The sequence below is a fragment of the Sinocyclocheilus grahami genome, unplaced genomic scaffold (genome assembly GCF_001515645.1).
Source record: "Sinocyclocheilus grahami isolate Dianchi unplaced genomic scaffold, SAMN03320097.WGS_v1.1 scaffold1937.1, whole genome shotgun sequence".
NCBI lineage: Eukaryota > Metazoa > Chordata > Actinopteri > Cypriniformes > Cyprinidae > Sinocyclocheilus > Sinocyclocheilus grahami.
In genome coordinates, this window is record NW_015507116.1 from 1 (window position 1) to 22,811 (window position 22,811).

The 22,811-nt window shown below is 36.4% G+C and overlaps 2 protein-coding genes and 1 pseudogene across 2 annotated transcripts; 2 read left to right on the forward strand and 1 right to left on the reverse strand.

Annotated features, from left to right (window-relative positions):
• Positions 1 to 1,254: 1,254 nt before the first annotated feature.
• On the reverse strand, positions 1,255 to 11,746 carry LOC107573423 (prolyl 4-hydroxylase subunit alpha-1-like). Its single transcript, XM_016259861.1, has 8 exons — positions 11,642 to 11,746; positions 10,629 to 10,725; positions 6,217 to 6,368; positions 4,872 to 5,009; positions 4,533 to 4,784; positions 4,065 to 4,258; positions 3,340 to 3,516; positions 1,255 to 1,400 (listed from the first exon to the last, which is right to left on the reverse strand). The coding sequence occupies exons 1-8, from the start codon at positions 11,724 to 11,726 to the stop codon at positions 1,326 to 1,328; spliced, it is 1,170 nt and encodes a 389-aa protein (XP_016115347.1). The 5' UTR covers positions 11,727 to 11,746; the 3' UTR covers positions 1,255 to 1,325.
• A 7,182-nt stretch (positions 11,747 to 18,928) lies between these two features.
• Positions 18,929 to 21,646, forward strand: LOC107573421 (nucleoside diphosphate-linked moiety X motif 13-like). The gene is made up of 5 exons (XM_016259859.1): positions 18,929 to 19,260; positions 19,366 to 19,461; positions 20,822 to 20,967; positions 21,058 to 21,161; positions 21,584 to 21,646. Exons 2-5 carry the CDS (start codon positions 19,382 to 19,384, stop codon positions 21,590 to 21,592), a joined length of 339 nt encoding a protein of 112 aa, XP_016115345.1. The 5' UTR covers positions 18,929 to 19,260; positions 19,366 to 19,381; the 3' UTR covers positions 21,593 to 21,646.
• Positions 21,647 to 22,773: 1,127 nt separating this feature from the next.
• LOC107573416 (uncharacterized) overlaps positions 22,774 to 22,811 on the forward strand; it is a 5,151-nt pseudogene continuing 5,113 nt past the window's right edge.

Below are 22,811 nucleotides of genomic sequence, written 5' to 3' on the forward strand. Positions count from 1 at the left end.
TTTTTTTCCCCACTGTATACTCGTAGTTTCATTCATGCTTTAATATGAAATGATACAAGCTACAGTGCGCGCGTGCTAAGAGCACAGTCATGAACACATAAAAGTCAGACATAAGGCCTGACTACATCTCATCTGACTGCAGTTTACTGTTGTTCTCCTGAAGCTGTTCTACTGGAAAAATTAATCATCTGCATTATGATAATAAAAATTATCATTTTGACAGCACTATATATATATATATATATGTGTGTGTGTGTGTGTGTATTTATGTAAAGACATGTCCTGACCCTTGAAGTGTGTTTCACTAGTTTCTAAGAAAATTAAACTCTTTCAGTAACTGATTTACTTACTCTTATGTTTTTCCACACCTGTATGCATTTTTTGTCTGAAGAACACCAAACTGATATTTGAATATCTGTTTAACAGACTAAGGCCAACGAAGGGAATTCTGGGTAAAGAGGGAAAGGGGGAGCAGACAGATTTGACCTCTGCCCTTCATCTTTGACCCATTACCTCTTGGAGACTCTGTACTGGGCGGTGGTGAGTTTGCCAGTTTGAGGGTCATGCACGGTGGCACGCCAGAGCTATAGAGCCAGCACAGAGAAAAAGAGAGGAGATAGAAAGAGAGAGGTGAAAGGTGCCGTCACTATATTCTGTTGTTATACTGAACTACACCGACTGCATGGGTGGTTTAAATGTAACACTGCGGATAGCTTCTGCCTGGGTTGAACTGCTACTGCTACCGAGTTCACCTGTTGTGTGTAAAGAAGCAGTGGAAAAGCAACATTCCCAAGAACAGCAAAACAAATAGGGATATCTATTTATTATGCATATGGGCTGGTGGCTGGTGTGTACTGTGCAATAACAGTAGAATTATGTCAAAGTATATACTACAAATATAACATTTATTATTATTATCAGTGTTTATAAACAGATTTTGCTGCTTAATATTTTTGTGGAAAGCAAATCAGCATATTAGTATGACTTCTAAAAGATCATGTGACACTGCAGACTGTAATGGCTGCTGAAAATTCAGAGGAATACATCTTAAAATATATTAAAATAGAAAACAGTTCTTTTAATTTGTAATGTTATTTTACAGTATTACTGTTTTACTGTATTTGTAATCAAATACATGGAGGTAAGCATAATTCATCTTTCATTATTCCAAACTTTTGACTTTGGACCACCCACCCATACTATGCATGTGATATAAATCCCCTTTGTGGCTCTAGTTGCTTTTCTAGTTGATGGGCTCTAGTTGCTTTTCCAGCATGCAGCAGGGAGAACTGGTGGGTTGGCTGTGCTACAGGCCAACAGGAGCCTTACCTTTTGCTGATGCGATACTGGGCAGTCTCTAGAACACCAGTAATGGGGTTGGAGATGGTGGCTCTGCGCAGCTGTTGAGCCAACCGGCCAAGAGTACACGGGTTACACAGCAGCTGTAGTCTCAGTGACCGACTACAGACCAACACACTCTTTCTGTTTGTCATGATATCTAATTAACTTGAGCACCAGCATTCTAACTCTACATGAGCCTTTGATTACACTCTGGACAAATAACTTTGAACGGCCTCAGGTCAGAGGTTGTGATACTCTGAGAAGTGTTCTCATAATAGAAAAACTCAAAATTCAGGAGATTTGACTTGCTTATATTAACACAAAATTATCCTTATTGAGAAACTAATACCAAAGAACTTACAGTTCAAATGAATTTCAAGGTGCAGTAAATAAACTATTGTTTACACCTCACAGTTGTCACTACTGGCATGGATACACAGGTTTTTGCTCACCAGTTGTTACTGAATGCGTCTGATGACAGGGAAGTCTTCATCTCATAGGTGGACATCATTTTAAACATGTTTGTCAGATTTTAAAGGGGTCATCGGATGCCCATTTGATATAAGTTGATATGATTCTTTAGGGTCTTAATGAAAAGTCTATAACATACTTTGATTAAAGGGGTCATATGATGCGATTTCAAGTTTTCCTGTCTCTTTGAAACTAAGCATTTGAGAGAGGCAGGGCATAGAGAACCTACAATAATGTACAGTATTTGAAAAATAATGTGTTTTTTGAACATTAAAGCATGTCAGCATATTCTGTTACACCAAATACACAAAATAATGATCTTTAAAAAAGCATCATATGACCCCTTTAAAATTTCTCAATGGTAGTGTAAAAAAACATTCTTTTACCTTGTCAAAATGAGCTCTGTTTTCAGCACGTCGTTCTAGTCCATGTTGCTTTAAATGCTAATGAGCTCTGCTGACCCCGCCCCTCTCTTCTGTGGGGTGACCAGCAGTACTGTTTACTTTAGCCGCGAAACTCGCTAACTAGCGCATATTAGGAAAGGCAATTTGCAAAGATTAATAAAAAACCTTATACTCACTTCTTGTGTAGATGAAGCTCGATCACGAATGATTCGCGCGAATATAGACGCATTTAGGCAGATCGGGGATCAAATTTTCCCTTCAAAACGAAAGTAAGGTTAATCCTCTGCGTCTTTAGCGGCTCAGATGACGGGGATAAATGACGACTGCTATGTTCATTATTACATTCAACAACAAAACACCTCAATCGCTTAATCGGAGACATTCTTGTCTTCCCCTGAACCGGAGTCGACACAATGGTGGACTGATTACAGCTCACTCAGGGCGGGTCGAAGGTAAGACGGCCTTGTCAATCAACTATCGTGGGAGGGGCCTGTGCAGAACTACGTCATTCTGACAGGAATCTCAGAACAGCCTAATTTGAGAAAGGGGATTTAAAAAAAACCACTGGGTGGCTTTTTATCATTATAGGATGGATGCTTACACTCACATCCAACACACATTTATGTTCAAACAACAACAAAAGTTAATTTTGCATCCGATGACCCCTTTAAGAGATGAAACTTTCATGTTACAGTGGAAAAATACTTGCGCACCTTCAAATAATTTTAGGGATGCATGTTTTTGTAATGGACATTAAAAAAAGTCCATTTGAGCTTTCTCTTCATCATATTTGATGTGTTCTATGTATGTGCCTTGATCAGTGTTTACATATAAATAAATACTTTAATTAAATCTGTTCATATATAAAGTGATCATGTCTCTTCAGAAGACTTTACTTCTACATTGTCTTTATAAACTTTTTGAAGCTTGAAATCTTTGCATGGACTTTCAATGGATGGACAAAGATTATGATTGAATATTAAAAATATCTTGTGTTTCTAAGATCAATGAAAGTCCTCATGAGGTGAGTAAATGATGACCCTTTAAGATTATCCACAGAAATTGTGTGTGTGTGGCCAAAACGTTATATAAATATTTGAATGTGTATAAAAGTTGAACTCACCCTTGGTTTGGCCAACTCCTTGACCTTCTCCATTTCTTTTTCTGATATAATATCATGGTAACGGATGATACGTGGACGATCCCATTCATCCTCTTGTTTCACTGGGCCGATTATGTAAAAAGGATGTCTGTTACTGTTGTAGTAACGGCAGAGCAAACGTCTCTGTCTGCGAGGGCTCTGTAAGATCGAGAATTTATTTACATATTAGACAATTCATTTATATCTTGGCCATGACAAATAAATAAAATGGTTGGTATTTCATGCTCTTTCACAGCATTACAAGTTGGTTTCAACATGATGAACCAGGTAGGCACTGTCATGGAAAAACTCATTCGCTAGTTGCCTAAAGCTATGTAAGTGCCATCTCACTAAAGCATTTGAGTTTTTTTATGACTTATTTTTGCAGTATGCATTGGGCTTTGGTCGACTGAATGGACAAAAATAGAGCTTTGTGTTATGGCCGTATTACCACCTTGGGTGTGCATAAATAATTTAAAGTCCTGTCTTTAATAATTAATTACCTCATATACCTTTATAAATAAGTCAAGTTACATCAATGCAAAGTAAAAAAAAACAGCTGAAATGGCTGAATTAGGTGGCTGAGGAGCTAGAGCTGCACTGATATATTAAAAATGAATCAGCTAATGCATCAGCATTTCGTGCTTAATGTGACATTCTAGTGAATATTTACGTTAATGCAGCCATTACAGTATTTTATTATTCACCATTCTGACTCCTTGTCCTCTACATAGCTGCTCGTATTTCCTCTTTTCAGGGAGATATTCCCCTTTCCCAACCGTCTTTTCTTGTTCTTTCTTGCTCTCTTCCTTGACACTCTGCTCCTTCTCAGCCTTCTTCTGTTTGGCTAGCTGGTATTCAAAATACTTTAGGTTCCCAAGTGCTCGCTGGTGCTCAGGATCTGTACGGGAGAGATAAATGTGTTAAACATTTTGTAATAGTTTGGACAACTGTTGAATGTCTCAAATATCTCTAATAGTCAACATTTAAGCAACAGCCGAGGAACAGTTTTTCTGTCAAATATATTGCAATATGAAAAATGCACTTGATTTTTTGAACATATATATTTAGAAAAGCATATATTATATTATATAAATCACAGTCTGCACGATTTGACAATCACACTAAGCCATATTGTGATATGATTTATATTGAGTATTGTAGATCAGACTAACCCACACTCAGCAGTCTCTTGGTATGGTTCAGAGCTCTTTCCAGCTCCCCCTGCTGGTAGACTGAGTAGCTGAGGTAGTCCAGCACTGTCACAGTTTCAACGCTGGATTCTTCTCCTTCATCCAGTTGCTTGAGAGCCTGGGCCATCCATAACTCTGTATGGTAGTAGTCTGCTTCAGAATAGGCGATTTTTCCCAGCTCAAAACAATCCTCTACCGTCATGGTGCTTTTAAACGGCAAGCCTGTAGTAACACCTACAAGAAAACATGCAATGAGATGTCATACAAATGCAAAAAAGGTATATCTGAAGTATGTTTGGAAAGAGAAGAGCTCATGCTCACCAGGCAGGTCTCCAGAAGAGATGATCTGTGTGTCCAGTTGATAGGTGTCCTGCAGTCGGAGGAGAGCTTTGGCTGCACCGGTCTGGTCTTCATCATTAGGGAAATACTGACGTTGAATAGTCAGGTTTGAGATAAAACCTAGAAGAAAATATGTTTATCTTTTAATAAGAAAAAAATATATAATAAGAACATCTTGAGTGTACAATCACTAGGACACGTTTCTCAATACATAGGTCACTTTTTTAAAACTCAAACAACTTTAAGCTTGGCACAACAACAAAAATTTGCATCCAAAATGCACTAAAACTACCATACATGTTTCAAATCAACTCATCCTTCCATAAAACTAGCAAAAGCTTTTACCTAACAAACACACTTTGTTGATATATATTATACAGTTTTTGTTTTTTTTTCTTCACAAAATAAGAATGACAGCTATCTGCAGTATATTGTAACATGGTACATGTTTACATTACAGTATAAAATAATTTTCACCCTTTTGTATTGGTGGTTATGATCATCTGGTTATGATCACATCTGTGTAGGTGTTTCGTCTACATCTAATCATTTTCACAGTATCTCGTTTTTAGATTTGGAATATCTTTAATGTGGTATTATGGAAGAAATGTAGAAAATGTTGTATTATGTTTTAAGTTTTAAACTTGAAAAGTTTGAAATTTTGAAAAAGTAACGCAAGTGCTGAGAAATGGGTCCTAGTGCTTATAAAAACTGTGATAGTTCACCCAAATATATATATTAAAAAAATGGTCATAATTTACTCAACCTTGTATTATTTCAAACATTTGTGACTTTTCCATACAACAAAAATGTATATTAGGGCTGTAAAGCTCCAAAAAATACCAAGCAATGACTAAATAGTAAAGTTTGACGAGAAAAACCTTGATGTTGGCTTGACAAAGGCAGTTTAAAAGTTTAAAAGCTTTGAAAAAAGTCATAGAAATGCCAGTAAAAACAAACCAGGCCATATTAAACCACTTTAGACCGCATTAAACCTCAGTAGTAAAGAAACCACATCAACTACTTCAGACTCTATTATCAGACCCCCTGCCACACCACCACCCCGAAAATTAGAAATCAGAAAACCTCATTAGACATCTTAAGAAGAGTCTTTTATTGATTGTAAAGAACGTTGCAAGGCATTGCTTGAATGTTTTTAACATGTTGCTTGGTGTTGTTAGCATTTTCTATTATTTTCAGTATTTCTGAGAATAGTTTATAGTCACCTAATATTGGTATTTTAAAGTAAATATTTCATAATAAGTGTATCAGTTGTAAATATGGAATAAACAGATGTTAATATGGGTTGAATTACAGTGAAACTAACCGTCAGACATGTCTTTGAGCACGAGGTCTTCCACTTCACCCCACTCCGTGTTTAGTCTCTTCATGAGTTTAAAGGCATTGACAGGGTGACCCAAAAACCCCTCTGGGTCCTGTGTGGCTGTCGCTGTTAAAGCATCCAGCTTCTCAGCCCACCTGACAACACACAGTATCAGAATGGCTTTATTGTCATTTCAATCACATGCAGCTTGTACACAGTAAAACGAAATGTTGCTCCAGGACCATGGTGCTACATATAACAATGCCACATTACAAGACTGGGGGGAAAAAAACAAAAAAATAAAATGGCTCATCAATTGTCTGATGACAGTTTGTCACTGGCATGTGTAATGAGATAAATGCTTTATCACTGGCTTGTGTGATAAGATATGATCTGTGCATCAAGAGCGCTCAAACACGGTGTATCAGACTCGCGCGTGCTTACGACTCCTGTATGTCACCGCAATCGTCTTTCCCTTGATTGCAATCCTCAACCATCAAAACTCCAACATCAAAAGAAGCTGGTTTGCTTTATCCAGCTGAGAAAATGTAGTTCGCATATCATACAGTGGTGGGATGTTTTGGCGTTACATTCAGTCTGTATTTCACACTGCGCGACGCATTAGTGAGCTCTCGCGCTCTTCAGAAACAACCACAGAACTTGCATTTTAAAGAGAAACTAATTAATAATTCACTGAAAACGCAACACGAGTATCTATTCTCTATGCCATCTCTTATGTAATCAGCCTGGTTTTCTTTACATTAGCCCTGTTTTGGACTGATTGCTTGAATGGATTCGCTTGCTGGATCACTGGACTGAAAACTTTCTCAGAGTTTAGCGTCTTAAAATGATCTGATTGCAAACAGAGAAGCGAAATCGGGAAAAAGGTTTAGAATAGAAATTGTGTTTCAGTAATCTTGTGTTAATTGCGTTAAATTATTTGAACGCGTTAAGGGTTTTGAATTAATCGTATGCGTTAACACGTTAACGTTGACAGCCCTACATTTAACCAAAACAATTTATATCTCACGTTTAACCACTATAGAGACATCAGAGCAAGCTGCAAATTCCAGAAGTTCTGACCGAGGTGAGGCGCTTTCGGCGGGTTTATGAGCGCTAAACGGCCGCTGACGTCCTGGAGCTCACATCTCCAGAAACATTGAATCTAATTTTCAAATACACGGTATCTTTATTAACAAACCGCATATTTGAAGTCCAAACAAGTATATTTTTACCTAAAAAACTCTTAAAACTACATTCCGTGACACAAAACAGTATTATTTTTACAATTATAGTGGATTTTGCCATCCGCCATGACACTCGCTCTGAGAAATACGGCAACTTCAGCAAGCGGAGCAGTGTTGCCAACTTTCAATGGAAAGTAGCTAAAGCCAGTTTGAAAAGTCGCTAGATGACGTTATACGTTAATTAGCATATGTATTGCCTTTTACATTTGTTTGCCTCTCTGTGCTCACATACTGTATTTTAATTTAGCCAAATTCTCAATAAAATGGTTTTCATTTATATAATTTACACTTTCTGTTGTCAGTCAATGGGATAAATATGAAATAGTGACTGAAATGTGGCCCTTTAAGACTACATAACCAGCTCTCCCTTCCAAGATGTTAATCTGCACAAAAATCCTGATTTATAATCGAGCCGTCGTCTGATGAAATCAAATACACATAATATAAGCAAAGACGACAACAATTCCTGTGCCGTGTTTTTGGCTATATTTGCATGTAAAATTAGAGAAGCAACATCATATCTAATTTAACTGAAAGTGCTGCTCCTCTCTACAGAGCAGACGGAGAGAGAGAGAGAGAGGTGTGCGCGCTGTGAAAGCAAGATCTTGCGCTCGTGTGGCAGTGAGTCAAAGAGACTTGCTAAGGTTTGTTCGCTTTTTTGGAAAAAAGTCACTTAGGGGGGTATGAAACGTTGCTAAATCTAGTGAAAAAAAGTCGCTAAGTTGGCAACACTGAAGCGGAGTGATACAGCGGTGATACAGTTGTGGAGTTCTGTTGAACTCGAATATCACACTCTTACCAGCCAATCAGATTCCAGGATCAGAAAGAACTGTTGTATACATATATAGATAAGATGATAATACATACAGTGGGGAAAAAAAGTATTTAGTCAGCCACCAATTGTGCAAGTTCTCCCACTTAAAAAGATGAGAGAGGCCTGTAAGTTTCACCTCAACTATGAGAGACAAAATGAGAAAAAAAATCCAGAAAATCACATTGTAGGATTTTTAAAGAATTTATTCGCAAATTATGGTGGAAAATAAGTATTTGGTCAATAACAAAATTTAATCTCAATACTTTGTTATATACCCTTTGTTGGCAATGACAGAGGTCAAACGTTTTCTGTAAGTCTTCACAAGGTTTTCACACACTGTTGCTGGTATTTTGGCCCATTCCTCCATGCAGATCTCCTCTAGAGCAGTAATGTTTTGGGGCTGTCGCTGGGCAACACAGATTTTCAACTCCCTCCAAAGATTTTCTATGAGGTTGAGATCTGGAGACTGGCTAGGCCACTCCAGAGCCTTGAAATGCTTCTTACGAAGCCACTCCTTCGTTGCCCAGGCGGTGTGTTTGGGATCATTGTCATGCTGAAAGACCCAGCCACGCTTCATCTTCAATGCCCTTGCTGATGGAAGGAGGGTTTCACTCAAAATCTCACGATACATGGCCCCATTCATTCTTTCGTTTACACGGATCAGTCGTCCTGGTCCCTTTGCAGAAAAACAGCCCCAAAGCATGATGTTTCCACCCCCATGCTTCACAGTAGGTATGGTGTTCTTTGGATGCAACTCAGCATTCTTTCTCCTCCAAACACGACAAGTTGAGTTTTTACCAAAAAGTTATATTTTGGTTTCATCTGACCATATGACATTCTCCCAATCCTCTTCTGGATCATCCAAATGCTCTCTAGCAAACTTCAGACGGGCCTGGACATGTACTGGCTTAAGCAGGGGGACACATCTGGCACTGCAGGATTTGAGTCCCTGGCGGCACAGTGTGTTACTGATGGTAGCCTTTGTTACTTTGGTCCCAGCTCTCTGCAGGTCATTCACTAGGTCCCCCCGTGTGGTTCTGGGATTTTTGCTCACAGTTCTTGTGATAATTTTGACCCCACGGGGTGAGATCTTGCATGGAGCCCCAGATCGAGGGAGATTATCAGTGGTCTTGTATGTCTTCCATTTTCTAATAATTGCTCCCACAGTTGATTTCTTCACACCAAGCTGCTAACCTATTGCAGATTCAGTCTTCCCAGCCTGGTGCAAGTCTACAATTTTGTTTCTGGTGTCACTGTGATCAAAAATCCCAGAACCACACGGGGGTACCTAGTGAATGACCTGCAGAGAGCTGGGACCAAAGTAACAAAGGCTACCATCAGTAACACACTGCGCCGTCAGGGACTCAAATCCTGCAGTGCCAGATGTGTTCCCCTGCTTAAGCCAGTACATGTCCAGGCCCGTCTGAAGTTTGCCTAGCCAGGCCCGTCCAGCATTTGAATGGCGTGTCCCACGTCTGGCATTGCAGGATTTGAGTCCCTGGCGGCGCAGTGTGTTACTGATGGTAGCCTTTGTTACTTTGGTCCCAGCTCTCTGCAGGTCATTCACTAGGTCCCCCCGTGTGGTTCTGGGATTTTTGCTCACGGTTCTTGTGATCATTTTGACCCCACGGGGTGAGATCTTGCGTGGAGCCCCAGATCGAGGGAGATTATCAGTGGTCTTGTATGTCTTCCATTTTCTAATAATTGCTCCCACAGCTGATTTCTTCACACCAAGCTGCTTACCTATTGCAGATTCAGTCTTCCCAGCCTGGTGCAGGTCTACAATTTTGTTTCTGGTGTCCTTTGACAGCTCTTTGGTCTTGGCCATGGTGGAGTTTGGAGTGTGACTGTTTGAGGTTGTGGACAGGTGTCTTTTATACTGATAACGAGTTCAAACAGATGCCATTAATACAGGTAACGAGTGGAGGACAGAGGAGCCTCTTAAAGAAGAAGTTACAGGTCTGTGAGAGCCAGAAATCTTGCTTGTTTGTAGGTGACCAAATACTTATTTTACCGAGGAATTTACCAATTAATTCTTTAAAAATCCTACAATGTGATTTTCTGGATTTTTTTTCTCATTTTGTCTCTCGTAGTTGAGGTATACCTATGATGAAAATTACAGGCCTCTCTCATCTTTTTAAGTGGGAGAACTTGCACAATTGGTGGCTGACTAAATACTTTTTTGCCCCACTGTATATAAGATGTTTATTTTTGTATTATTTATTCTGTTTTTTTCACATTCAGAAATCACTCCTTGCCAATTCAAACAGGGATGAGTTATACCTGTTGTTACAGATACCTGTTATATGTGTTATATGCCTAATGTTGATACTGTATCAACAGATATTACTCACTGTTTCACTTGCTCCAGTTTGCTCTCCTCTGCTTTGATATAGTCTTTCAATGACGTCACCAGGTCTTTTTCTGTGTACAGCAAATCTGTCATGTGACCTGCCAGGAGAGAACTCAAATGAGCATCAGTGATTAGTGAATGACCGGTCTAGTTCTCCACACCACCTGTCAGCTAGGCCTGGCACGATAACAACTTTTTGTTGTGCAATATATTGCCCCAGAAATAATTGCGATAAGCGATATTATTGCCATTTTAAAGACCATTTTATGCCACTGAATATATAATCATAATGTAACAGCATAATAATGCAAGAAGGCCTACACACTTCCAAATGACAACAAACTTTAAATTTTTAAGAATATTTAGATCATGGAAATTAAGTATCAAAATATTAGATACCTTAAAAAACCTGAATAAATAGTAAATAAACATTTTCTAACAAAAAGTGCAAAGTAACAAGTAGAAGAAAAAAAAAATGCACAAAGAACTTGTCTGGAGATTTTTCCATCTACAGATTTTCCCTGACCTTCTTTTCTCTGTAAATTAAGGGTGCACACTATTGCTGAAAAACACAATCACTACTTAGCAGTCAGATGTCCGCATGCACAAAGGCACAGATCCCTAAACAAGACCATATCTGCAGATGAAACTGTTTGTAGAAGCATTATTTAAATTTGAACTAGCACCAACTACACCACGTTATGCTCGAGAAGCTGCAAAAGACACAGGCGCGAGTGGAATGTACAAAACATGGTGACATTCATTTTTAAGTAAATATAATGGGCGATATATTGCGTCACCAAAAATGATTGAGGTCATGTACATATATTGCGCGATAAGTCGATATATTGATTATTGCGACAGGCCTACTGTCAGCTGCATCTTCTAATGTTCTGTTAATGTATAATCAGTGGTAAATATTCATGAACATGGGTTTGGAGGCTTATGTTACCTGTTAGAACCTGCAGGAACATTTCAAACATGCATTTATAAAAAGGTGAAAAGGTTGCATACCAATGGATGTGAAGAAGTCATTGTGAGCAGAGGAAGACTTTAGCAGAGAAATGAGTAAAATACAGCACACACTCCTAACTCCCATCTTCACCCTTTTCAACAAACACCCTGAAAGAGAAAAACTTTGATTTAGATGATAAAAGTATACATAGCTCTCTGCAATACATTGCACTGTTGCAGGGTTATAAATAAAACTACAACTATTAAATACACTTTGTTCATTAAAATAAAGGTTAAAATATCAATTTACCTTTGCAACTAACTGAAATAAGTTTAAATTAAATCACTAAAATTACTAACTAGAAATAAATAAAAACTAAAATTGAAATAAAATGTACCTTAAATAGTAATATTTAAAAAGAACAGAAACAATACTTAGAAGCGTATTAAAAATGAAACTAAAACTAAAATCAAAACAATAAATATTTCTTTATTTAAAGTAAAAAATGTTTTTACATTTTTTTTAAAATAAAAACTAAAATAATATAAATAATACCAAAATAGTACGGGACTATTGTCCATGGCAACTTGTAGGTGCTATACTGTCATAAAAACAAGTTAGAAATGCAATTTGATTCCAGGTATATTCTGTTTGTACAGGTGGATCAGCATGTGTGCAGCATCGTCGCTCTAGGCTTTTTTATTATGCTGTCTTTGTATTAAGTACTCTGTTATTGTTGTTATATTGTTTGGTTTGTTTGCTCTGTTTAGTAAGTGTATAATTTAAAAGAATGCTTCAAACAAAATATAATAATGCATTGCTAAAAATAAAAACGTATTATTGTGTGTGTCAGTAACACATAACCAGAAGAAGTTAGTTCACCTAGACCAGTCGATCAACTCTAGTCAAATAGCAAATTCCCATGGAAAAATTCTTGGATATGGAAGTGGTTAATAGTTTATGCAAAACATGGGCACACTGCATCTGAATGAAGAATCAAAATCATTACATCTAGATGAAAAATAGTTGAGCTGTAAAGTCAAATGTACACACACATGCTACAAACACACACACACACACACACACACACACCAGAAACCGTGTAAATCAGAAAGTGATAAAGAAAGTCTATCGAGTTCAACAAATAATTTTCTTTTATAACCCATGTGTAAGTTGCATAAGTGTTTATTAAAGAGACAGTCCACCCAAAAATGAAAGTTCATGTCATTTCAAACCTGTATTTCTTTCTTCTGCAGAAATAACAGTTTGTGAAGAAAGTTGGGAACCAAATAGCTCTGACTTCCATTGTGTGAGGGGAAACAACAATCAGACATGTATATTCCACAGAAGAAAATAGGTCATATAGGTCTGGAAAGACTTGAGGGTGAGTAAATGATGACAGAACTTTCATTTCAGGTGAACTAGCCCTTTGATACCATTACAGAATAATAACTTCTCACAGCTGCCGTATGTATTTCAGCTGTCATTACTCTGCAGTGAAGCGTACAAGAACATGCGGCGTGACGAGTTGTTCTGAACCAGACAGATTGTCCACACAAAATCCCACTGGCACTGTGAAACAAGAAGGGGCTGCCAGCTCACCGCCATCAGCTTTAACACATAACCAGAAGAAGTTAGTTCACCTAGACCAGTCGATCAACTCTAGTCAAATAGCAAATTCCCATGGAAAAATTCTTGGATATGGAAGTGGTTAATAGTTTATGCAAAACATGGGCACACTGCATCTGAATGAAGAATCAAAATCATTACATCTAGATGAAAAATAGTTGAGCTGTAAAGTCAAATGTACACACACATGCTACAAACACACACACACACACACACACACACACACACACACCAGAAACCGTGTAAATCAGAAAGTGATAAAGAAAGTCTATCGAGTTCAACAAATCATTTTCTTTTATAACCCATGTGTAAGTTGCATAAGTGTTTATTAAAGAGACAGTCCACCCAAAAATGAAAGTTCATGTCATTTCAAACCTGTATTTCTTTCTTCTGCAGAAATAACAGTTTGTGAAGAAAGTTGGGAACCAAATAGCTCTGACTTCCATTGTGTGAGGGGAAACAACAATCAGACATGTATATTCCACAGAAGAAAATAGGTCATACAGGTCTGGAAAGACTTGAGGGTGAGTAAATGATGACAGAACTTTCATTTCAGGTGAACTAGCCCTTTGATACCATTACAGAATAATAACTTCTCACAGCTGCCGTATGTATTTCAGCTGTTATTACTCTGCAGTGAAGCGTACAAGAACATGCGGCGTGACGAGTTGTTCTGAACCAGACAGATTGTCCACACAAAATCCCACTGGCACTGTGAAACAAGAAGGGGCTGCCAGCTCACCGCCATCAGCTTGACTGCATTCAGTTAGCCTGTAGCTTCAATTTATAAATAGAGCAGAACAACTGAGCAGATTGCACAAACTTCTTCCTTCCCTGACTTTTTTTTTTTTGCATTCCATCCATCATAAATAGTACGCAAGATAAAAATCCCAAATCACAGTGCTTCAAAAAACTGAATGCCAAAGGAAAATAATTCTATAAATATATATGTTTCTATTGCAAGGATGCATTAAATTGATCACAATTATAATGAAAATAATACTATAATAATAATAATGTGATAATATCTTACATTATTATTGTTTTACTGTACTTTTTGATCGAACAAATGCAGCCCTTGTCAGCATAAGAGACTTCTTGCACTTTTGAACAAAACCCAAATTTTAAGTGTAACTTATCCTAGTATCATATGGCATAAGTTAACATTGCTCATATGTGACCCTGGAGCACAAAACCTAAGTCTTAAGTCACTGGGGTATATTTGTAGCAATAGCCAAAAATACATTGTATGGGTCAAAATGATAGATTTTTCTTTTATGCCAAAAATCATTAGGGTATTAAGTAAAGATCATGTTCCATGAAGATATTTTGTAAATTTCCTACTGTAAATATATCAAAACTTAATTTTTGATTGGTAATATGCATAGCTAAGCACTTCATTTGGACAACTTTAAAGGCGATTTTCTCAATATTTTGATTTTTATTGCACCCGCAGATTACAGATTTTCAAATAGTTGTATCTCGGCCAAATATTGTCCTATTCTAACAAACCATAGATCAATGGAAGGCGTATTTATTCAGCTTTCAGCCAATTTTGAAAAATGGACCCTTATGACACTGGTTTTGTGGTCCAGGGTCACATATATCAGTTTGTTTATCTCGCTAATTTAATATGACCTCTATTCACTTTTGTTTATAAGTGGTTTCAAGCACAATAGAAACTGCACAGCAGTGTATTTCGAACAATTCATTGTGTTTTAGTAGGTTACTCGTACAATGGGTGTCTGGTTAGGTTGAGAGTCACTCATTTTACCTGTTCAAAAAACCCCCAAAAGAGAAACTAGAACCTAACAGCTTTATGTGTCAGATTGTGCCGGGTCTGTAAGAATATGGGCTTCTTTTAACTTTCCAAACCAAAGTTATTGACTGATACAAGGCAAAACAGCGGTTCCTCGATCATTAAAATGCATATCTGGAAAAACGGTGCTCTGATCGTCGCTTGACCTAAACTCAGAAAAACTCAGAAAAGCAAACAAAAGCAAAACAGGTTACAAATGCATTCCCCAGCCGTTTCCGAAAACTCAACCATTTGTTAGGAGCGAAAACAGCTGCTAAAACAAGGAATTTGCACAGACACAAATAACACCAGAAAACAGTAGCAAACAAACCGCTTTAGATTCCTCCTGTGAAAACAAGTGCCTGTTAAAAATGTTATGCTTAACTCAAAAAGACAAGAATGTGATCAGAACATCTGACTTGACTAAACCTTTAAGGAACTAGTGTTAACTTGCAGAAAAGGCTTGCCTAAAATCCTGCAGTGGATACACTAAAAAAGCAATAGCCTGGGGTCAAGTCAGGGAAGGTTAGTGGATGTGGTCACCATAACAGAAAAGGACTACACCCCTTGTAGTAAGGCTAGTCCTAGCAAGGATTCAGTCAAATGTAAGTAAAACCAAAAGTAAGTTCACTAAAACCATAATTAATTATATGTATAATAAATGTAACAAGTTATAAAAACATAAATGAAGTATTAACTCATTTTCATGATATCGATGCTATTGTTGAAGTAAGTTAGTGGTATTCTGATGGAAAATGGTTACCATGGTCAAATGTTGAACTCTAGTAAAAAATAAATATGCTAAAATGTATTTGAAGTATATTTATTTCATGCTAAGTAGGCTACACTGTAAAAAAATGACCGTGAATTTAACGGTAAAAGACTGTAAAAATGCTACAGTAAAAACCTGTTAAATGCTTAACGGTAAATTCCCCTACTATATACGGTGAAAAACTGTATTGGACATTACATGTATTGGTGATCCTCCAAATAAAGTTTAATTACAATTTGTATATCAGTCTCAAGCGATATTTCGGTAAATATGTGAATCGATTTAAACTATACTTAATATGAAATAAATGCATTTTAAATATATTACTCTTTTATTAGGGAATATACTGCTTTACATTTAGAATAACATATTGGATTTGATAACTGTGCACTGTAACTGTGAAAAAAAACTACACAGACTGAGCTGTGTGTGGAGAGCAGCGCTGCTGAACTGTGGATAGAACTTCAGAGGACAAATGATTGAGCTGCAGCGCCATCTACTGTTCATAAAGACAAACTGTACTGCAGTCTCCCAACCAAGCGAGAAAGCGGCAACCTCCCGCTCTCTCTCGCGAAGCCAACGAGGAAGTGATTAAACTGTAATCCATCAACTGGCCGCTAGAGGCTTGGCTGCAAAAGGGAGTCAATCCCATAGACTCCCCATGTTAAAATGCCCAACTTTACAGCAGAAAAAAACGTTTACAGCCTGGTTCAAAAAATGGTTTTGGTCTATATAGCTAATTTTGCCCTTCATAACAACTGTGAGGGAGGTGAATTTTTTTTATAACTCATCCGTTTAAATTTTATTAAGCCTTAAAGTTCTGCATAATTAAGGGCGTGGCCACTTGAGTGACAGGTGGATTGCCGCTGCTGTCACCACCGGCGAGCTAGGTGGGCGTGGCTTCAGCAACCTGCTCCCGCCTCTTTGCCCATTTTCGATTATCCGGTGACGCGCTGCCAAGCTGGCTCCGCCCACTTTTGAGTTTCAAAAACGCTCTTTGGAAATCTACGGGTGACGTCACGGACACCACGTGCATGTTTTTATACAGTCTATGCTCCCAACACACACCTGAAATACTAGAATATATGCATTTCAAATGTTGTATGTACTATAGGCTTTTATTACTTTTACCATTGATACAAATGGTCTCTCAGGTCTATTTAGGAATAATGATTTTTGGAAACTCAACCCTGTTTAATGGGTGACATGGCTCATATTCCTTTCAAGCATATTTTACAGAACTTGGTAGACAAGTTTTGACAAACTTTTGACAAAATTGTGTATTGTGGTGAAAATGATGGTCCAACTGAGTCGCAATTTTTGAAAATAAATAAATCATATTATCAGTTTCATATTATCAGTATCATCATTTTCACGCAATGAGTAGGTCCATTGAAATGATCTGCTTGTTTTTTTTTTATTTGAGAGCATAATGGGATCATTCATATTTACTTAATGGATTTTCACATTTCAACACGAGATCTGAGACAAAGGTTAAAAAATAAGTCATGCATACGTCATTAAAATAAATAAATGAAAGTTGTACAAATGTTATAGATATTTATTGTAAGTATGTGGTACAGTGATGATAACTATCACATGCCATAATACGTTGATAAACTTGTGCTACTGAGTTGAATAACTGTTGATATTATATACAGCTACATGGTAGATCTACTGCACATTTCACGGTGCTTCAGTGAATATCATAATTAAATGGCCAAAAAGTATATTACGCATATCTAATCTGCATCCCCTGTGAAAAATAGTACACTTTAGCATTTTTAAAAAAAGAGTATTTAGTAAGGAAATAATAGCTAAGTATATACTAACTGAATGTTTTCACAGGCTTAATTGCAATTGCATTTAAATGTATTATAAAATGTACACTAAATATAATTATAAGTGCATCAAATTGAACAGCAGCTAAAATTGTGCTTTTGTACGTAAGTCAGCACATCAAAATAAGTGTACACTGTAAAAAAAAAAAAATCTGTAGTTTTTACAAAATAATTTTGGCAGCTGTGTATAACACAGAATAATTTTGTAAAACATACAGAAAAACTGTAAACACATTTACGGCCAAAAACAGTATAAAACTGTAATTTACAAACAAGATAATTTGAATGTAAACCAGTAAATTCAACAAGGCGCACTGCTATTAAAATCTGTTTTGTACCTTTAACATACTGACAGCCACCATAATAATGCAGGTGGTAAAAGAGAAAGCCACATGAAGAATCAAAGCTCATCACAAGTAGCTTCACTACAAGTAGAAGTATCTACTAATATATAGAAGGTGCACAGAGTCTTTCATGCAAACACTAAACACCATCATGGTAACACACGATACTTAAATACTGCATTAATGAAGATGTAACATAAAGCCCAAATATACATAACTAATAACAAAAACTATTAAAAAAAACATGATTATTTAAACAAAATATTTTCAAATGTGGAGTGTCATGCAGGGAATTCTGGGAATATCACTTTACAGTTTTACTGTAAATTATACATCGATTTGTTATTTTTACTTCTAAAAACTGTAAAATTAACAGCATTTTACTGTAAAATGACATGAAATGTCTGGTTAGATATTTTACAGTTTTTCCCTGTATATAGTACGGGAACTTACTGTTAACCTATTAACAATTTTTTACAAAGTTTTACAGTTAAAATTACACTTATTTTCTACAGTGTAGGCTACTTCTTTCAAGCAAGACAAAATATTATGACTCAAATACACTTTAAAATAAAACTTTTGATTTGAGATTATTTCAAATGCACTTTTTAAAAAGTGTTCTTAAGCGTGCTTTCATAGTCATGAAAGTGTGCTTTCTTTATGTAGCCTACACTTACGTGCCCTTTTATTTGATTGATATTACGTTATCTGCAAGCAGCCTACATTTGCTTTTAAAAAGATGTGAAGACTACAAGTGCACAAATACAATTAAGCACACTTCTTTCAAAAGGAATATCCAACCGCATATCCAAAAAGCAGATGCTTTTGGTACCTTTTGTTAGTGTAATGATGTACAGACATACAAATATAAATAATGTGTAATGTATATGATCTCTGTTTCCACTTCGCCGCTGGCAGGAACTACAGCCGCTCTTGATGACGCACTGACGTACGGACGTCGTGCATGTTACGCGCAGGCGTCGTTTGCAGGAGTAGGCTATACAAACAATCATATTTATTTATGACAGTGTAGGCCTATTACTTAGGGTGCTATATGTAATGTAAACTGAAGGCTTGCTGGAGTGGAGAGCGACAAAGTTTTACGAAACAAAACTCTTTGACGTATTTGGGGTGTAGTAGCATATGTGTCTACAATATGGGCTATACGTTCTGTGTTTTTGTCTCATTCGCCTGACAGTGCCTTTCCACGAACACAATCAAAGAAACTGTTATTTACAGGAAACCCTGATACTGAAAGAAGAGTCTGCACTGCCAGTTTACGTTTGTTTCAAGGGCAAGTTCTCTCTTACACCTTGCATGACTGTTGGAACTATTTAAAGTTCAATGTCAATTTTAAATGATCAATGTCAATGTTAAACCCTTTGTATTGAACACACAGGCATTACCTTTCAGCCATGCTGCAGTCATTCAAGCATTTATCCAGCTGTAACCTGGTGCTATCACGCTCCATCTCTGGATATGTTTCACGAATGAGGTCTGTCTTCTTCGAAATACATTCATTTATAATAAGAACAGTGTTGGGGAAAGTTACTTTTAAAAGTAATGCATTACAATATTGCGTTACTCCATAAAAAAAGTAACTAATTACGTTACTTAGTTACTTTTTTATGGAAAGTAATGTGTTACGTTACTTTTGCGCTACTTTTTAAATCTGGACAGGGCTTGCTTTTATGTTTTTCAAATAAAAAAGTTCTATTTTTGGCAAATATAAAAGCCTTTTCACACCAAAAGTGAAATGAATGCGCCTCAGGCTGAAGGGAAAGTAAATTTACGTCCGTACAGTAGAATGCAGAAGAAGAAATTTCAACACACTTCAGCAATAAACAAAGACACACAAATGTTCGTCTAGAGTAATTTGTGCTTATTAGTACGGTTGAACTGGATCATCGAAGGTCAGAAGCAAAGACATTGCGTTATAGAATGGGTTTAAATACATAAAGGATATTTGTGATGTTTAACATTTAATTATTGCAGGTTTGCGTCATATTCGGAGTTGCATTATTTTGATTCATTTTGAGGAATACTGAATCTGTGTGTTTTTTTTGGTGTGAGTGAGATGAATTAATGCATATTGATATTTATTTTAGAACTACAGTAACATCTGATTTCTCTCAACATGGGGACAGGAGAGCTGTCAATCAATAAATTGGAGAAAAAAAAGTAACTTGCGTTACTTATTTGAAAAAGTAACTCAGATATTCTCTTGTTAAATATAAAGCAATGCGTTACTTAACTAGTTACTTGAAAAAAGTAATCTGATTACGTAACTCGCGTTACTTGTAATATATTACCCCCAACACTGAATAAGAAATAGGATACCACTGGAGTAGGCTGGAAATATAATTTACTGAAGCACTGTAAATCTCCCGAAACCTCTCACGAACATGTCCAGGTCATATTTGAAGAAGAAAAAAAAGACAAGAAAATATATTTAATAGCTAACACATAAGAAAATGAAAACAGTTTGCAATGTGACATCTGTATACAAATTATCAATTCTGTTGATTTTTAGTTTAAAAAGACAATGCAAAGAGTCCTAAACAGGCTTTGTTTTCTTTATCTTTTATGTGTTGGTTTTTAAGGTCAATGACCTCATTAACAAAAATACATGAAACGGTGATTGGTGTGTTAATTTTTTTTTTATGTACCTCAACTTTTGATCTGTCACTTTTTTTGAGAACTTATTAATTTTATTATTGTTATTATTAATTGATAATAAATAGTTGTTGTTATTATTAAGTATTATCTGTAGTAGTTCCCGGCATAAATTTTGTACAATTCAAGTATATATATTTTTTTTACCTTTTAATATAAAGTATAATATTCTTGTTTAGGTACCTCATGAGATTAAAGGAGGACGATGAAGCATGTCGAGAGGCACTGAAGTCTGGGAAGGTTCTACTGTATCATAAGCTTTCTCCTCTATTGCGAAAGACTAGCAGTGGCAGTGGTTACAAATTGGCTTCTCTAAAAACCTCAGGTTTCAATACAGCCCCATTTAAATACTTCCGTTACATAAATAAAAGGATTTTGCATATTAATTTTTATAATTGTATACCCATTTCTCTAGATTTGGAACAAATATTGGAAAAGGTTGGAAAGGACAAACACATTGTTAATGAATCTTTTCTTCTGGGATGCACTGACAAGAAAGAACCACAGTTCTCACTGGAAGTAGGTCAGTTAATATATCCTTTACTATACAGTACTACATAAATATTGTTTAAAACAGAACATTCTACAACTGGAAAATGCATCAATATGAAATCTCATTCACACATCTGGCAAACGTTTTTTTTCCAAAGCGACTTACGTTGCATTTGTTGACTTACAGTACATTGCTTTGGTGTTGCTAGCTCTGTGCTCTACTGTTTGAGCTACAGGAACGCTATAGGAATGGGAATGTGAGTGGTGTTTGATTGTTCCTGGAATTTCCATGGCATTTGAAGTTCTTATTCATTTCCAGGCCTGGAAAACAATGTTAATATTTCCAGGTGACCGTGGGAACCCTGTATACTATACTATACTATACTGAAAACTGTATATTACTTTATACACTATATATGTCAGCTTATGGAGATCTCTTCTCACTGTAGGTGATTTAGACCGCAGTGCATTGGAGCAGGAGTGTAGAGGTATGTTTGTGGACCTTAGGAAAGGGATGAAAATATTATTGCACTTTATTTTTTTATTTTTTTTAAATAAAATAATAAAGCGTGAAAAGGGAGTGTTAAATAAAAATACATTTATTTTATAGTAAACTTAAAAATAAAATGGTCATTTTTTAATTTTCAAATATGAATTTTCATTCATGAATAGTTTGAAAAGCTTGAAGTTTGAAGGTTTTAAGCCTGAAGTGGTTTTAAATGTAATGCAGTTTTAAAAGCTTTGAACCAGTTTTAGGCTTAAAGGTTAAAAACTTAACATTTTGAAAGTTTTAAGGCATTGCAGACTTCCAGACGGATAGATAGATTGCTATGTGGTTGCTAGGGCATTCTGGGTGGTTGTTTGTGTGTTGTTAGCAGTTGATAGGGTGTTTTTCAGGAGTTGTGAGAGTTTTGCTATGCTAGTCATATGCTGGTTGCTAGGCTTAGATACAGTTGAGGTCAAAAGTTTACATACACCTTTCAGAATCTGCAAAATGTTAATTATTTTACCAAAATAAGAGGGATCATACAAAGTTTACATATAGTCCACATGAGAAAATAATAGTTGAATTTATAAAAATGATCCTGTTCAAAAATGTACATACACTTGATTCTTAATACTGCGTGGTTATCAAAATTATCCACAGCTGAGTTTTTTTTTTTTTGGTGATAGTTGTTCATGAGTCCCTTGTTTGTCCTGAACAGTTAAACTGCCTGCTGTTCTTCAGAAAAATCCTTCAGGTCACACAAATTCTGCATTAAGAGCCAGGGGTGTAAACTTTTGAACAGAATGAAGATGTGTACATTTTTCTTATTTTGCCTAAATATATATATATATATATATATATTTCATTTAGTACTGCCCTTCAGAAGCTACAGAAGATTACATGTTTCCCAGAAGACAAAATAAGTTAAAGGGGTCATATGATGCGATTAAAATTTTTCCTTTCTCTTTGAAGTGTTACAAGCTCTTGGTGCATAAAGAAGATCTGTAAAGTTGCAAAGACTAAAGTCTCAAATCCAAAGAGATATTCTTTATAAAAGTTAAGACTTGTCCATGCCCTCCTAAAACGCCTCGTTTAAACACACCCCCACATGTCTACGTCACTGTGTGGGAAGATTTGCATAATACCACCCAAATGTTCACGCAAAGAAAGAAGGCGAAACTTTTATTCTC